General features: G+C 39.0%; 1 protein-coding gene across 2 annotated transcripts; it reads left to right on the top strand.

The window, feature by feature from the left end:
• Positions 1-750: 750 nt before the first annotated feature.
• On the top strand, positions 751-16,362 carry si:dkeyp-77h1.4 (SH3 domain-binding protein 1). Of its 2 annotated transcripts, none has more exons than XM_017415386.3 (11): positions 751-841; positions 5,905-5,970; positions 6,191-6,211; positions 6,318-6,590; positions 8,871-8,991; positions 9,144-9,319; positions 9,531-9,676; positions 10,716-10,863; positions 11,088-11,269; positions 11,358-11,450; positions 12,169-16,362. In XM_017415386.3, exons 2-11 carry the CDS (start codon positions 5,925-5,927, stop codon positions 12,850-12,852), a joined length of 1,890 nt encoding a protein of 629 aa, XP_017270875.1. In that variant the 5' UTR covers positions 751-841; positions 5,905-5,924; the 3' UTR covers positions 12,853-16,362. The 2 variants fall into 2 exon arrangements, with proteins under 2 accessions (XP_017270875.1, XP_017270876.1); XM_017415387.3 differs by lacking the exon at positions 751-841 and adding an exon at positions 1,046-1,170.
• Positions 16,363-17,040: the final 678 nt, after the last annotated feature.

The following is a 17,040-nucleotide window of genomic DNA, read 5'->3' as shown; positions in this document are numbered from 1 at the left end:
TACTTGTTGTAGATAACTTTAAAAACCTCAGATTGATGAAAAAGTTGAATTCTGTCTGGACTGATGAGATTAAAGTGGATTTCTGCTGCCTTAAGACTAACCTTTAGCTCTTGTTCAGATTAATTTAGTTTTCATTCGCTAGCCATTAGCTCCTCTTCAGGCTAGATGTCAGCATGTTATCTGGATAAAATTTAACTCAATTTCTCCAAACAAGTCATTGGGAGATGTACCTACAACAGGTGAGTAATTTTTTACACACCCTTTTTGGACATAAATTCAATTCAAAAGATCTGAAATATCTGTTCAAGTTTAACTACACAGTTTTCAAGAGGATTTATTGAAAGTGTAAATTGTGCTGAATATCTTCATTTATTTTATTTTTTTCTATTAAGTGAGATAAAACATGAGATTGTGGTTTTAATTCAGGAGTATTTTTCCTTGTTTGTTAAAATATATATTTATTTTAAAGTAATCAATAATAAGTAAAATATGGAAATTATGAGGCTAATTGGAGCAATGCATCATGGTAGTAGTAGTTCGCATTAATAATTGATAATCTGGTCCTGAACTTTCTGTGTCAGTAAACAGATGTTGGAACCTGCCGGATTACCACCGGATGCCCCGGTGTTTCCCGACACCAGCCGAGTGGTTCCGAGAGCAGAACCGGGCCCGACATGTTCTGAGCCCGACCGAGTCGTGAAGCGCAGCCCTTCAGGAGGAGGAGGGGTGACGGAGGGAAGGAAGGGGAGGGAGGGAGTGAAGGAGCCGAGGAGGCAGAAAACAGGCGGATTTCTCACCTCCTCCCACTGACTGCAGCGCGTCTCCGAGCGGCCAGCTGAAGGTAGGTGAGCTGCGGAGCGGTCATTTAGGGCTGCTTCCTCCCCCCCTCCTGCGGGACGGAACATGCATGTGTGCGGGTGATGCGGGTCCCGTGGACGTGTGCCTGGTGCGTGACGGGTTAAATTCTGCAGGTTTTTTTTTTTAACACCCCCCCCCCCACACACACACACACACACACACCCCACACCCCGCCTTCTCAGTGATGCGCTGGTCCCGGTTCGGATGTGACCGATCCGCACTCCGAGCTGCCCAGTTTCATCACTGATGAGGGAAGCTGAGAAAAAAAAATCTTCAGCACATTTCAGAGTCCAGGCTTCAGTGGGAGCATAGGTAATGTTTTAGGATTATTTATTTATTTATCTTCTCATTTTCCCCCATTTGATTGCATTTTTTAATTCACCAAAATGTCATGTAATGTGTTTTTTTAAAGCAGCAAAATCCTTCTGAAGTGGTACTCATAACTGAAAACAAAACATTTTACCATTCGTTTTTCTATGTCAATCTCTTAAGGGGGCACTTTTCATACATAAGTTATGTTAATATGGTCTAATGTACATAGTATAGATTATAAGAGACGATGCTCAGGCCTGGGGGGGTCTCTGGCTGCTTCCTCCGCCTGCAGAGACCAGACCTGCATGCATGGCCTAAACAATGTAAGAAAAGTCCCTACAGCCTTTTATTAGAGGATGCAATTCTGTTATTTGCATACACATAAACAAATATGCTTTTATCACATTTGGTGTTTGTTTCTTGCTGCACATAGCTCTGCTAACCCCCTCCCCACTCCCCCCTCGTGTCCATTGATTTTAATGGATCTGACAGGTGCAAGCAATATGGTGGAAACATGTCGTATCCTTTAGTTCGCTGCAGCTGGAAGAGAATAGCTTGTCAGCTTCGAACAGGCTTTATTTGAAGGATGGACGTCAGACATGATCAATTTGGCCATAGGGTTGTTTCTTGTGTGTGTTTTTTCCGCTGTGCTGACATATTTGAGAAGTTTTTTTTTTATTTTTTGTTTGAGTTGACATCCATTTGTGATGCAACAATTTGCTAATTTCCCCTCTTTTTGCTCTTCATGATTTATAAATGGGAACAGTCTGTGCTGCAGAGCTCACTTTTGTTATCCCTTCGCATCATATAGGAGGACTTGACCCCGTGTCCCTGCCATAAAAAAAAAAAAAAAAGAAGAGTAAGGTGAAAACGAAAGAGACACGATGAAGGGACAGAGATTGCTTTGTAGGTTCCCCCACATCTGCAGTCATTGAATGTATTTCCGCCCCTCTGAACACCGGGGCACAAAGGCCTGTCTGTCCCCATCGATGAGCAGGGAGTTCGGCGTTTGAGGGAACACAGGCACAGGCTTTGATTTCAGAGAGGGATGCACTGGCTCGGATCGAGTCAGTCAAGGAGGAGGAGTGCATGAAAGAGACGTGATAAAGAGAGAGAGAGAGATTCAGAGAGAAACGTGGACAAAGTGAGGAAGTCATGAAGGAAAGGACCTGTTGTAAGAAAGTCAGAGATGATGATCCAGGGAGTCCTGAACCATGGAGGTGGTAGAAAACCACAGTTTTATGGGTGAATAAGATGACAAAAGAAACACTGGAGCTTTGAAAACGATGTCAATTAAAGGCCTAGCACTCCTTGAAGGATTGACCGGCTTGTAGTCATTTTGGTCAAACCTTATAAATGACATTAAGCATTATCACGAGACGTCATACTCACAGCTACCACCACGTCAAGGTTTAGCTCAGTTTCTGTAAAATCAACTGAGCTGCAGCCATTTTTGTGTCGGCTAATGTTGATTAGCTGTGGCGACCATTTTGAACTGGATTGACTCCAACAGTTAATCAGTTATAAATGTCTATCCAGTGATTACTTCCTAAAAGTTTAATTAAAATCAGCCCCAGGGTTCATGAGTTATTTTGGTAACAAACAGAGCTGGTAAAGTTTTAAACAATGATATTTTAGTGCTTTGAGTATGACTCTCATATATGACCACAATAAATTTTAGCTTAATGTCTGTAAAACTGACTGAATTACAGATGAGTCGTCTGTGGAGCCATCTTGATTTGGGTTGGCTCTAAAAGTTTATCAGATCTAAAGGTACAGCCAGTGATAACTTTCTGAAAAAATGCATCCAGTGGTTCATGAGATAGTTTGCCAACAAAGTTGACCGCAAATAGAAAACGGTGGCAGGATTCTAAACAGAGATCTTGCACAGCCTTTTAGCACTCAGGATATGTGAGGGGATTGGTTTTGGCTCTGTTTCTGTCTGCTTTATTTGGGCCAGCGTTGGAGGGTTCTTAGCGCACCTTCATTTTACACAAGTTCCATATTCTCACAATTCTCACAGATTCCCTGACTCTCACTTTTAGCGTATTTATGCTCAGATCTGTCTATGTAAGTGTATGTAGAGTTCTCAACCAGTCCAGTCCGTTCTTTGGCTCACGCAGATCTCTTGGCTTTGCTTCATGCTGGATTTCTGCGAGCATTTCCAGGAAACGTCCACAGCTGCGAACTTTCAACTATTTTTTCCACATCTTTCCAAATCTGAGCCAGTACATTTAACACGGTACATTTCCTTTGGATGAAAACATGCCTTAGTGCAAAACAGCCAAATAACATAATTATTAACAATTAACATAATTATTCCTCTTCGACAGTCTCAGCTACTACCACTCCAAATTATAGCAGAGTATCTGCAAAATTTACTGAATTATAGCCCTTTTTATGTTTTTTTTTTAACATCAGTTGTCTGTGGCAGCCATCTTGATTTGAGTTGACTCCAGAGGGTAATAAGTTGTAATTTGGACATCCATGATTACTTCCTGAGTTTCATTAAGATTCATCCAGTGGTTCATGAGATATTTTGGTAACATGAAACATGAACCTAAGCACACACACATACACGGGCTAAAACATTGTTGTATTGATTATTATTATTATTATTATTTATATTATAAATGTTGTTTTTGCCTTTTGGTTTCAGGCGACAATGAAAAAGATAAAGGAAATAGATGGTACTCATGATGATGTAAAATAACTAATTTTATGTGATTTTCAGTGTTTTCCTTTCTGAGTACATCTTTGTGTTCAGTTTTGCATTTTGCCTTAAATGTGAACAGGAACAAAAAGCAAAGATTTCAGATTTCTTTTTGCCTCTGAGTCACCAGATTGTCGATGAGGCCAACTGCTGTGTGAAACAGATGGACTCGGTTCCCTTCTCTCCTTCATCACACCCAACCAATCCTCCACCTCAGATTGCTGCGTTAATTAAATGTTGACTTCTACATGGGTCAGAAATCAGTTGTTTCAGGCAGTGCATGATTCAGCAGCTTCAAATCCTTCCGAATCAAGTTAAAGACACGCGTGAAGAACAGAAATGTGGGTCTGCATCAATGAAATGTGAGCGACACGATGGATTTGTCTGCTAATGTTTGTGATACAATGAAATCAGTGGGCTTTTAGGCTTTCTGCCCAGAGTGCAGAGGCTGAGTGTGAAACAGCAATTCTAGTTGTCACATCATGACGCCGTGGAAAAGCTCCTTTTTCTCATTAAGTAACAGTTAACCATAGAGACCTATTTGTTGCTTTTTGGAAGTCTCTCACATGTTTACAAACAGATGGCAGATATTAAAAGATGGAGACTCATACCGAGACTGCTCAGTGCTTCATCTTTTCCAGACAGATTAGGATGTCTTCTTATGACGTCTCCTGTGTTGCAAGGAGACACTTTAATCTTTACCGCATATTTAATGGCTGCCGCAAAGTGTGACTGCAAGCACTGCAGGTGTTACCTCCCAGTCCCTTCCTGGGCTCTGTGAGGGGCAACTGCAGCAAATTCTCCTTGGTACAAACCCTCTAAATGTTTTGCCTCAGATCCCTCTGCAGCATCATCGTAGTACTCCTCAATTTCTCTAAAGCAAACAAACTAGCCTGCTGCTCTTATTGTTCCAGACGGCTTTCTGTTTTCAATTCAGCTGAGTCATTCCATTGCTTCCCATGATGTGATTTATCCTGAGGTTTATGAATTATTCTGGGGGTTAAAAAGCATGCATATCATGAATAAACATTGTGTGACAACGATTTGAAGGCAGATGGCCTCATAAACATGCACACACTCCTAAAAATCCACGGTCACTGTAAAGTCAAAATAGCTTTCTCAACAAAAGTCAGAACACAGACGGATCTTATTCCTGGTGACCGACAATAATCTCAAGGTAGTGTCAGATATATTGAATGTGTAAAAAGGCAAGATTCTTTGCAGATAGATTAAATATCATAGCTGAAAGAAAGAAAGAAAGAAAGAAAGGTGTGTCTTCAGAAGTAGAAACACAAATTTATACAATTAATATGACTCTAATGTTCAAACCTAAGTCCAGGGTGCATTTTATTCTGTTTAAACTCACCAAACATGCATTTTTCTTTGTTAAAATAAGTTCTCCTGGTGGAACGATTCATTTAAAGTCACCATGGGTCTTATGAGAAGATTTGACTTCTACAAGATTATACAGTGATTGTTGTAAAAGCAGCTCAATGTTAAAAAGGTTTTGAATTTTTAAGAAAAATGGTAAAGATTTAAGAACATTTGATATTTTTAGTGATTGGTTCCCAAACGTTTCAGCTTTTGTCACACTAAATAAAAGTCACAAAGCCTCGTGACTCCAGCAGCTGCTGGTTGAATTAAACAAACATCTTTATTTAGCTTTTTACCAGAGTCGGGTCAACCATTGTATTATTTTATTCATTTATAAAGACAGTTTTAATCTCACTATAACAGTTAGGGCTAAATTTTCTGCTGGCAATAATAGTTAATTTAATTTCTGCAGACCTTTGCATGGTCCCTCACTTGGTGTTTTATGATCTAAAATGGGGTCCAGAGCCCCAATTTTAGAGCCAATACTTTCTATTTAATAACAACAACATAATAATAAAGGGTTGTTTCACAAAATTACTTCCATTACTTATTTCCAAATCTGACTTTATTCTGTTTGTGGTATGAAAGAAAGGCAATTTGTTTTTTGTGATTCATCTGAACATGTTGATTTTTCTTTTTCTTTGTAGACCCAAAAGAGTTTGCCACGATGGTGACAGTCAAAGCGATAATATTTAGTTTTCTCTTCACTGCAGGTAGGTCAAGAAAACTACATTTTCTTTGTCAATATCATGATTTGCTTAAGAAACAAAGTTTTATTCAATCATTCTTCAGTTTCAAGACAGGTTGATAGTGCAAAATTACTATTAGACATTTGTTAGACAATATTTATACTATAAGATTAAATAGTATATGATTAAAACTTATAGAAACGTATTAAAATATTTATGATATCCCTTTTATTTCTTTTTGCAGCTATTTGTGCTCCTCTAAAAGGTAAAAGCGTCGAGTATCAGTGTCACACTCAGGATTCTGACTCATCGTTTTTAAACTTTCCTCTCACTGTAAAATGTTTCTGTCCTTTCACTTCTGCGTAACACAGGCAATGAAGAATCCGTTACTTTATTCCACGGGGAAGATTTCCACATCCTGCTGTCGTCGCTGGAGATCGAGGTCTCGTTCAAGAACCGCTCGGACCCTCGGAAGCCTTTGATGCTCATGAGGGGCAGGAAAGAGATCAACAGTCGGGCCACATTGAACGAGGGCTCCAGCCACCTCATTATAGAGAATGTGGGTGAGGGCGACGAGGGGCTGTACATCGTGAAGAATCCCAAAAATCCAGATGACATCAAACAATATTCCCTTATAGTCCGAGGTACTGATCATAATACATTAGGAACTGTAATAATGGGTTAGAAAGGGTCATGAAACACAGTTTGAACTAAAGCATAAAGCTGTGCAGGCACTAATACAATTTTAGTTCCTAACTTATTTAGAATCTGCTGGGAATCCTGGAACTACTAAAAACATTTGACTCATTATTTCTACACATGATGAAGGATGACTTTAAGATTAAATCATTAATCTAAACTGCATTTTTTTTGACTGTTTAGCTTAAAAACATTTTTATCTTGACCTATATCCAAAATCAATCTGCTGCTTTTTTTAATTCTGCTTTTGCGGAGGACTTTAGTTTCAGGTGGATTTTATACAGCTAAGTTTAGTCTGGAGATAACTCCAGATAGTGTCCTTTACATCTGATATTCAAGGGCTTTTAAATATTTAAAATTTGTCCTATAAATAGAATCTCTAACTTGTGTTTTGTGGTTTTAAAATCTCAAATCAGTTGATACTGAAAAGATGTACAGTGACAGTTTCCTCTTATAGTTTATGATGTAGATATCATCAACTCCATGACAATTATGGACACAAAGAGAAAGTTTTTGTCCTGTTAGATCAAAGCAATCATGAACAACAATGCATTATTCTGAAGACCAAACAGTGCTTTACCAAATAAAGACATCATATTCTACAACATTACAGCATCACTTTTTCATTTTTGCTAAGACATTACAATAAAATGTATCAAATCAAATTACAGATTTATGAACAACTATGTAATCATGATCTGCAACTTGACATCAAAATTTATTCTGTTTTAGAAACTCTAACCCACTGGATTAAGAATTGCCATATTAATATTATTCAATTTATTCATCCAGTCAGCAGCTGCATAAATCTCAAACTAACATGGGAATGTTTGGGAATGATTCAAACCTGCAAAGAGAGAGAAGATAAAAGCAACTGTAGTAAAGTCATTTGAGGAAGAAGTGACACATGGAGGGAGTAATGTGTTGTGAGGTAATGAAGTGTGAGTGCAAGTGTGTGTGTGTGTGTGTTTGTTTAGGAGCATGATGGAGCTGTCAGGGTATAATTTGCAGCTCTTAAAGGACCAACCCACTCCTCTTTTCTTCCATCCCCGCTGTTGTCCTGTCCTAATCTTGTCTGTTCTGTCTCTCCTTCTGTTTGATTTTTACGTCTACCCTCTCATTCCCGTTCCCTTGATATTTTTGGATCTCTGCTCCTTTGTTTCATCCCACAATCTTCACTTCTTCATCCCTAAGATCCCATTTAGAGCAGCTTTTTTAATTTGTCTTTAGCAATCACGTTACATTTGGATGGCACTAAATACAGGACTGAACATCATCAACGCACGTTGAGAAGTCATTAGACCCCTTTTAACAGCATACTGTACTCTGTCCTGATCCTTGATGTAGAACTATTGAACTGACACGACCTCACAAAAGCACCGAAGTGCATGTCTCAAATTAAAAACAAAGGTTTACTTCAACTGCTGGCTGATTTAAGATAATGAAATGTCCGTCTTTGGAAATATTCGGTGAACGCCCCTTTTTTTGAATGAACTGTTTATCTGAATCCTCCTCAATAAAAATTACAATTTTGTTAGGATTTTATTAATCAGTGGATTACAAGATGTTGTATGGATGAGTTTTGTTTCAGTGTATTATTTGTTCTGATTGTTTTTGGACCTGCTCTGGTCTCTGTAAGCTATAATGTTCTGAGTCAACAGTCTGAGCAGCATTATGTCACTTTTTATACAGTCACCTCAGCTGTCAGCGCACCGTGGAGTTTTATGGGTTAAAGTCTTCCACCTTTGTTCTAACATAGAGTTTGGTAATTAGGCTTATTGAAAGATAATTTGACAAACGTGACTTAAAAGGCTTTGAACCATGTTACTGTCAAAATATAGAGTTATAGTTCAAGTGTCTGAATGTATTGTAATTTTTATAGAAACATCAGCTGACAGCCCGCTGTGTAACGTGGCTGTGTTCATATCTGGACACGGAGTGGGAAACTGACATTCGATTGCAAAAACAATAATAGCCAGGTGTGAACACTCTCAATCACAGCTGACCACTTGCAGTCATCTGAGACAGATGTTTATCAACAGGTCTGAACAGCCTTTGACTGTCCTTGTCCTCGTTCTCTTCTGTCATTTCCTGTCTCTGCTTAAGCAATTAATCCCTGTTTACTGCCCCCCTATTTAATTGTCTGGCAGTTTCCTGTCTCCTCTGATCAACTTTTGTTGCTTATTTAAAACCAAATTGTTTATCCCCCTGGTTTTATCTTCTAGACTGCACCCGCGAGCAGGTCATCAAATACGGAGGCAGCTTCAGTATTCCACTGCAGGGGGTGAATCCTCCTATCATACTCGAGTACAGGCCCAGCGCGGTGGAGGCCAACCAGACATCTGGGTACAGTCAGCAAAACAACACTGATCTTTTGAACTCACAAATCCATACTGACATATTTCAGCACTGACGTTCATGCACTGAGACGTGTGGCTGAAAGATGTCAAGAAAAGGGTTGAGAAACAGCTCATCCTCCCTGACTTTCCTCCCTGCAGACCAGCTTTCGTGCTGCTGACCGCCGCAGGGTCTTTAACGGAGCCCTATCAGGAGCGTATCAACGTCAGCGAGCGTTACGTTACTCTCAGAGGCGTTACAGGTGCGGATGAGGGGAGCTACACTGTGAGGGATAACAAAGGGTTTATCCAGAAAAAAGTGTGCCTGAACGTCATAGGTGAGAACACAAATAAAGACACATATGCTTTAAAAATAAAATGTTCAGTCAGGATGGTATTGCTATTGTTTTTTTGCCCCTCCGGCTTACAGTAATGGCTTTTTAAAGACTGGAGTGTTATTGAGGGACTAATGCACTTACAGTCCATAGACAGAGCCACAGTGTAGGTATTGAATATCTTTGCTTCTTCCCTGTCTGCTTTTTGTCTCAGAGCACGCAAAACATGTGACCTTGGTGTACGGAGAAAAACTGAAGATCAACCTGATTCTCAACAGCTCATTGGTCCAGCTCTTCTACACTCCTTCTACCATCGGCTCCTCAACCCACCTGCTGCTGGATAAGGGAGAATTTACAAGTGTAACGAAAATTTCTTTATTATTTCTTTAATTACCTTAGCCACTAAGATGGCTCTTTCATTGGGACTGATTCTCTTCTGTGTCCTACAAAAAGTGCGAAAATGTAACCGAAAAGTCTAAAACTTCTCAAAACAAAGTCAGTTCAAGCAATGAGATTAAAGGATTCACTTGGTCATTCATTGATTAAGGAAAACTATCCTAAGGATATGGATCAGTAAGTCATCAATATCTGAACCTAACAACTTATTTGTTACATAATTATTGGACATTTTAGAAGAAGTAAAAAAAGCTGTTCTGCACATCAAGCCAGAAAAAATACATCTTTATTTTGAGTTTGGATAGCATCAAATTAAACTCAAAAACTCCTGTTTTTGAGCGATGAAGTCAAAGGTTGGACTGCGATCTGAAAGACCTGAAATAAGTGGCTGACTTAAGAAAACCTTCCAACATACCAGATTTTAGGCCACTTTGAATAAAATAATGAGCCAAAACACCTTCAGGCATATTTGAAGATCTAATAAACAGCAAACAGGAAGTGAGACATACCAGGTTCTGAATGCAGAGGTTTGGACGGCTTCACTTGATAAATACATGACCGGGTATAATAGTTTTTGTTGAATATTATCATCTATAGTTTCATTTTGGTTTTCAAGAGTTATCCATTATCTTCTTTGAAAATGTGTAATGAATCATGTTTTCATTCTTTTGTATGATTTTTTTTTTCATCTGACAAAGATCACAGTCTGTCCTGATGCTTTTATTTATGTGTGACAGCACACACAATCATTTATATGCAACGCTTTTCAATCAAATTTCATATTTCACAAGAAAACCCACAGCGATAGTTTAATCCGATTAGTACAAACAAGCTTATCTTTTTATTTAAGATTATTATTTTTAATCTACTAAGTAACTCAGAATGTTTGTAATTAAGATTTAACTTCTGACCCATTTTTCTACTTGTGTGTGCTTGTGTGTGTGTGTTGTTTGGTTTGTTTAGTTTTTCACATCAATGATCCTAACCTTTGTTTTTCTTCCAGGCCCTAACAGAGTTGAAGTTGGAGGACCGCCTGTCTTTGGAGGGTTCAGTGGTTATTCTGGACCAGGCCAAGGATAAAGACTCAGGCCTGTTTAAAATTACGGACTTGCGGGGATTCACCGTGTCCACCATCCAACTGAGATTAGAACGTAAGAAAAGGATGTGGCGAAATTGGACTGGCTGAAAAATTAAGGGCTTTAGTATAGATTTCTGTTGCTGGGAAGATTATAAATGTTACCATTAACACACAGTGGGTCAAAAGGGGAGTCCTATTTTTTTCTGCTCTAATCATGTAGGAGAATCTGAATAAATGTCAGCGAAAGGTCAGTTTAATTATGTTCCCTCTCTCCTGTCTCTCTCCTTATCTCCACAGCCCGTAAACTGGAGCCCCTCTTCGTGGCCATCATTGCCATGTTGGGCCTGCTGACTTTCCTTCTGCTCGCTTGTCTGCTGTCCTGCCTGATCAAAGTGAATAAGAGGGCCAAGAGGGCCGCTGCCCTGGAAAAACTCGCCCAGAACGCTGGCAAAGAGGATGAGGGAGAGGCTTTCAGACAGGTTGGATAAATATACAACAAGATGTGCTGTTGGTGAGGAGTATTACGATATAATTAATCACTTTTGTGTGCCTTTGTGTTCTTAACAGGTGGTAAAGAACATCACCAAGCTTAGTGAGGAATCCAAGCATTCCCAGGCGGACAACACAGAGAAATCTCAGAGCACTGAGGTGGATATCAAAGTAAGACCATTTGATAGTTTACTCTCAAAGTGAAGTAAGAAAAGTTTTAATAATTATTCTATTTTATGCTGTTTTCTGCGTTTAGACAGCTTATTCAGAACGCTCCTGCTAGAGCCCGCACTAAGATCAACAAAGTGGATCACGTCAGTCCAGGTCTCAGATCTTTGCAGTGGCTTCCTGTGTGACAAAGAGTGGATATTGGTTTTTAAAAGTGTTGAGTGATTTAAGACGAAAGTAAATTGATCTGCTCCTGTTTTATGAATCTTTCTGGCATCTCAGGTCTTCTGGGATGGCTTTACTTGCTGTTACAAAGTTAGCACGAAGGAGGAGTTTTCAGATTTTGTGCATCACGACAAACTCCCAGAAAACCTGAGGCCAGCCCCAACTTCTGATTATTTTAAGTTAAGGCTGAACATATTTGTTTGCCTCTGCCTTTTATTGAGTTAAATGTTTCATCCCTGACCAAAAGCCTGCATCAAACCCGAGCCCACTGCACTGTTGCTGAACTGTGACTCACAGTATCCTGTTTTATGCTACTTTAGCTTCTTATTATCCTTTAGTTTATTTTACTATTTCTAAAAGCCTTTTTCAAAAATATGGTCTTTTTATATTACCTTGCCATGTCGTTGACACCCGGACTCAATTCTAGTTTGAAATGTCATGTTTAAATGTTTTATGGAAATAAACTTGACTTATCTTGTTGTCTTGCTGAATGCAGGGTCTGGAGGTTTCCTCTAAAGAAGTTGGGGGTGGTAATCTAGAAACCAGTGATTCAGGCGTTGGCTTTAACACTGCTCTCCCACTGGACACTGACACTGACGCCCCTGATCAAATCCCAGATTCTGAGGCTGCAAGCATCTCTGTTCCTCCTGAAACCAAACCAAGTCCTCCTTCTGCTCCTGAGTCCAAGCCAGCTGCTTCGCCAGCTACGGAAGTTAAGCCCAGTTCAGTACCTGAAACCAAAGTTAGCCCAGTCCCCGAGACCAAGAAAACCCCCGATCAGCTTAAAAAAGAAAAATTGGATGCTCCCAAACCAGCAGATTCCAAAGGTAGTTCATCCCCAAGCCCAGAGCCGAAGACTGGTCTGAGTCCAGCTGATCCAAAGCCTGCATCCAGTCCAAGTCCAGAGCCTAAGGTCCCTCCAGCCACCACTCCAACACCCGAGAGTAAGAGTACCTCAACTCCTACTAAAGACCCCGCCAAACCGACTTCAGCAGAACCTATTACTAACGGTACACCTGAACCAGGACCGGATGCCAAAGCAAGTCCAGATCATGCAGATATTATCAAAGGCTCAGCTCCAAAAGAAGTCTCCCCTAAAACCCATGAAGTGGAGCTGAAATCTAGTGTCTCAGAGGGCCACAAAGATGGCTCTGCAGCCGAGGATTCGACCACCACCTGAGAACTGCCCCTGCAGAAAGCAGGAAGAAGCCCCACAGATCCCTGTTTACCACCACTGCAGACAATCCAACACCACCCGACAAAAGATGAGGAGACCACAGCAGCTGGGGCGAGGACGGTGATAAAACTTGTCTAGAGTCTGAACCCTCCCTGATAATAGTACTTCTTTTTTCTAAAACCTTTGAAACTTTCTGACCGAGGCACACTTCAAATAACACACGGGGCTTTTCAATGGAAAACATTTTAGTTGTACGCATCTTGCAGCCTCATTTTTTTATTTCCTCTGTAAAACTGCCAAGCTGCAAATGAAGTCTTTTGCAGAGTTTACAACTAAAATGTTCACTCCACATAAGGTCTTTTATACAAGAAGGTTTACGACATTTCACCGAATCAGCACGGTAGAACTCATTATGACTCAAACTAAACATTAGGTCAGATTTAGATTGCACCTCTAACAGCACGGGGATGAATTTGGGAAAAAAAAAGAAAAGTTTTTAACTTAGTGTCATCCTAAAGCAACAGTTAAGATCTTTTGAAGCGCAGTTTTCTGGAAGGTATGAACAAATGATATCTTAGTTGCTGTAGATATCTCTTTAAAAAACCAAGGTTCTGAGAAACGGAGGTAAATTCTGACTTGAATGATGAGCTAATTTCTAGTCTGAGTGGAGCAAAGTGAATTGCTGCTATTTTAAAAACAGCTTCAGTCCCAAAAATACTATATCAGTTTATGCAGATGCCATAAACAAGCTTATTTATATAAAATTCTGTGATTATTTACAAGCACAAATAGCAGCAGCAGCAAGCTGTATCGTTTCTGAAACAATCCAGGGTACTTTCATCAGGATTGTCAATATTTCTGCTAGAAAAGCTGTAATGCAAAACTGAAGGCAGTGTAAAGGCTTATGAAACAGTGATCTTGTGAACTGCTTTACATTTTTTGAGATTGTAGTTGCTTGGGACGGCAGCAACCCTGTCTGGTTTTGGGTCGGCTCATTCAGTCTTGTCAGAGTTAAACTCTATTTTTCACAAACTAAGGCTGTTCTGCAGCGTGTAAGATATTAATCATTCATCTGATTAATATAATAATATCATCATTCATAACATTTCCACAGAACCCCTTGAAATCTCAGCCCTGATACATTTAAAAAAAATCCTTGTGCTCCTGATTATTTCAGTCACCTGATAAGACCTTTCTATTTTTGTTGTTTTAAGTTTTCTAAGGATGTAAACAAAGTCTGTTTAGGTCCAAAGAAGTGTAGAATGTTTTTTTCCTGCTTTTCTTTTGTTATCTATTATAATTATTTTGTATTGCTCTTTTCTGTACCTTATTTCTATATCTCAGATTTCCTTTTCTTGCTGTCACTTTTTGGAAAAATCTTTCTTTACTTTTTTATCTTTGACAAATGTCATTGTTTCTTCTGGCCATCTGGCCTATAATATGAGGCCTTCATTGATACCATTAAACTATCTTCTAGAGATGGTTTAAATGTATTTGGAGGCATTTAAATGTGCTGCAAAAGTATTTAATCTTAACTCTTGCATGGTACAGAGGAGCTGTGCAGATTCATCTTTATGTATATTAAAAAAATGCATGTTTCCCTTATGTTTCAGCTGGTTTCAGACATTAAAATCAACAAAATAATGTGGATTTTTTTTAAGAAGAGCACAGAAACAAAGGAAAATTCAATCAAATGATGAGACAAAAAATGTTTGAAAGTTCTAAGCAGATTATTTACACTCAGCTTGCCTTTGTTTGTAGCTTTTCGGACGAAAAGATGTTTCTTACGATTAAATGAGAAGATGTTGCGTCAGCATCTTAAAAAGCCATAAGCCAAGACAGGTTTAGATGTCAGATTTGATACGTAAACACTGCATAAATTAAAGTTACTAAAATATATGTATAATATCAAGGTGCCTCAATGTTAAATAGATCAACAGTATGAGTCAGAGTGAAGCTAAATTATGAAATGCTGTATAAGCCTCATTTTCTGCCCGGATCTGTGAGGGAACCAGAATCAGATTTGGCATTACTGACAATGCCCTTTCTACACACACATACAACCAGAAACACACACCACAATACTGTAAATACTGCATGTGTTTGCCAGTTTAACCCCTCAGTGGCTGAATGTTTCTAGTGTATAGAGCAATTCTTGTATCATACTAAATAAATTAAAAAAAACTAATTCAAATTTCTCACCAACTTTAAATCTAATATATAAATACATTTAGAAATGCCATATATATATCCTAATATTTACTAATGTCTTGAACTAATGTAGCAACCAAATATTGTAAAAACCAGACCATAAACACAAACTATAATAGCACCTTTTAGATGAGTTTTCAGCTTTTTAATATTAAAGCATCTCTCACAATATTTACACACTTTAATAAAATGTTTAGCTAATATCACTTTAAGCATCAACTGCAGCATGCCCAAAACAGGATCTGAGCAACAGGCTTTTATTGTCCAGAAGTCGTACGTGTAACAAGAGAAGTGATATTTAAATGTTGCCATCGTTTGCTGTGCTAAAGCTTTGTCTGTAGAGTGTGTTTGTCTCCAGTGCGATGTCAGTATTTGAGGCACGACTGAGCGAGTGTGTGCTGAATCTATGCACCTGTACAGAATGAAATGTACTTCCTGTGCCCATGTGTTGTGCGTTTGTGTGTGTAAGGTATCCATGTGCCTGCTTAAATCGTGAGAAATAAAGGCTGTGTTTAAATTATGAGTGTGATTGTGTTTGAAGCCGCACACAAAAAGTAAAATGTTGATATTGGAGTGTTTTTGTGTTAGTGCCTAAACTGTATAATAGATAGCTAGCAAGTATTTTTCTGTTATTAGTCACCTCCTAATGGCACCTTGTCTTATATTTAAAAAAAAACAGCAGCAGAAGCAGTTTACACTCCTGAACAGACACAATTTATACCACATGCTGACGTATTATATGCTCACGTGAAAGAAGTGACGACTTTACTTGAATATAGGAAGCATGCAGACTTGTGAGAGTGTTCTCGTTGTTTGCATCATAATGTGGAGTGTGTGTGAATTCCTGATTGCAGCAGATGAAATTCAAAGCTTGCAGTGAGAAACCCTCTGGGTGATGTTGTCAGTTAACAAGAGGTGGTTAAAACATCATCTCCATGCTCCACCTCTCTTGTCAGTAATTGTAAAACCCAAACCACTTAGAGCGAGTAAAGACTTTGAGGAAGGCAGATAGTAAGCGCCAGGCGTGACAAGTCTTTGTTTTACACGCAACCAGCATCCTAAAGAGGGCTTTTAGCCGGATCAGAGTTATTACATCTAACTGGTGCCAGAGAGGTTTTGGTTTGGTGCCACCTCTGATAACCACCCCTGGTTCTTTGATTACTGCTGCTGTCTGTGGTCTGTCTGTGCTTCCTTTTCTGCACAACTCTCCCCTCACAGATGTTTTGTAACAACAAGTATTTCTCCTTTTCTTTATTTCATGTCTGAAGAAATGCTAAAAAAAAATAAAACAAGAAATTATGACATTGGGCGTCTTCTTGTCTTATTCATGTCATTCAGGAGGACAGTCAAGTTTCACGTCTTTCCTTTCGATAGAAAGTCCACGGGCCCTTCTCTCATGTCGAATGATCTTCTTATCTTGTTGCTTCTATTAGCTCACCAGGACATTTCAGAGCAGCATTCATACAGCAGAGACATACTATATAAATAGACCAAAAATGAAATTCTACAACTTCCTATTTGCTTCCATTATAAAATGTCAGTCTCAGAACACATTAATTAACACAGAAACATCAGACATGTCGAGAAAACAAAGTCCTTTTCTGGTTTTATCAACCAGAGGTGAAAGTGTGATGTTTTTCCCCCATGCCTGTGTATATGCATGTGTTCATTTGTCTGCAGTGTTAGCAAAATATCTCTTGAACCCATAAACAGATTGTATTCATTGAATGTACGTCTACAACTGATTAACTTTTGGAGTCGATCCAGTTCAAAATGGCCTCCACAGCTAATCAATCTCAGCCAGTATAAAAGAGGCTGTAACTTGATCAGTTTTACAGATATTGAGCTAAGATTTAATGTGGTAGTAGCTGAGAGTCATTCCTAACATACTCTGAGCGCTACAGCATCTTTGCTTAAAAGTTTGGCACTAAATGACAAAATCAACACTGTTTGTTTGTTAGCAAAATATTTCTTAAGCCA

The sequence above is a fragment of the Kryptolebias marmoratus genome, linkage group LG16 (genome assembly GCF_001649575.2).
Source record: "Kryptolebias marmoratus isolate JLee-2015 linkage group LG16, ASM164957v2, whole genome shotgun sequence".
Classification (NCBI taxonomy): Eukaryota; Metazoa; Chordata; class Actinopteri; order Cyprinodontiformes; family Rivulidae; genus Kryptolebias; species Kryptolebias marmoratus.
This window is presented reverse-complemented; position numbering and strand designations above follow the sequence as displayed.

Coding starts and splice junctions, on each gene's coding strand:
- si:dkeyp-77h1.4 (XM_017415386.3), top strand. CDS start 5,925: ATGGTGACAGTCAAAGCGATAATATTTAGTTTTCTCTTCACTGCAG. Junction 6,212..6,317: donor TATTTGTGCTCCTCTAAAAG/GTAAAAGCGTCG, acceptor TGCGTAACACAG/GCAATGAAGAATCCGTTACT. Junction 9,320..9,530: donor AGTGTGCCTGAACGTCATAG/GTGAGAACACAA, acceptor TTTTTGTCTCAG/AGCACGCAAAACATGTGACC.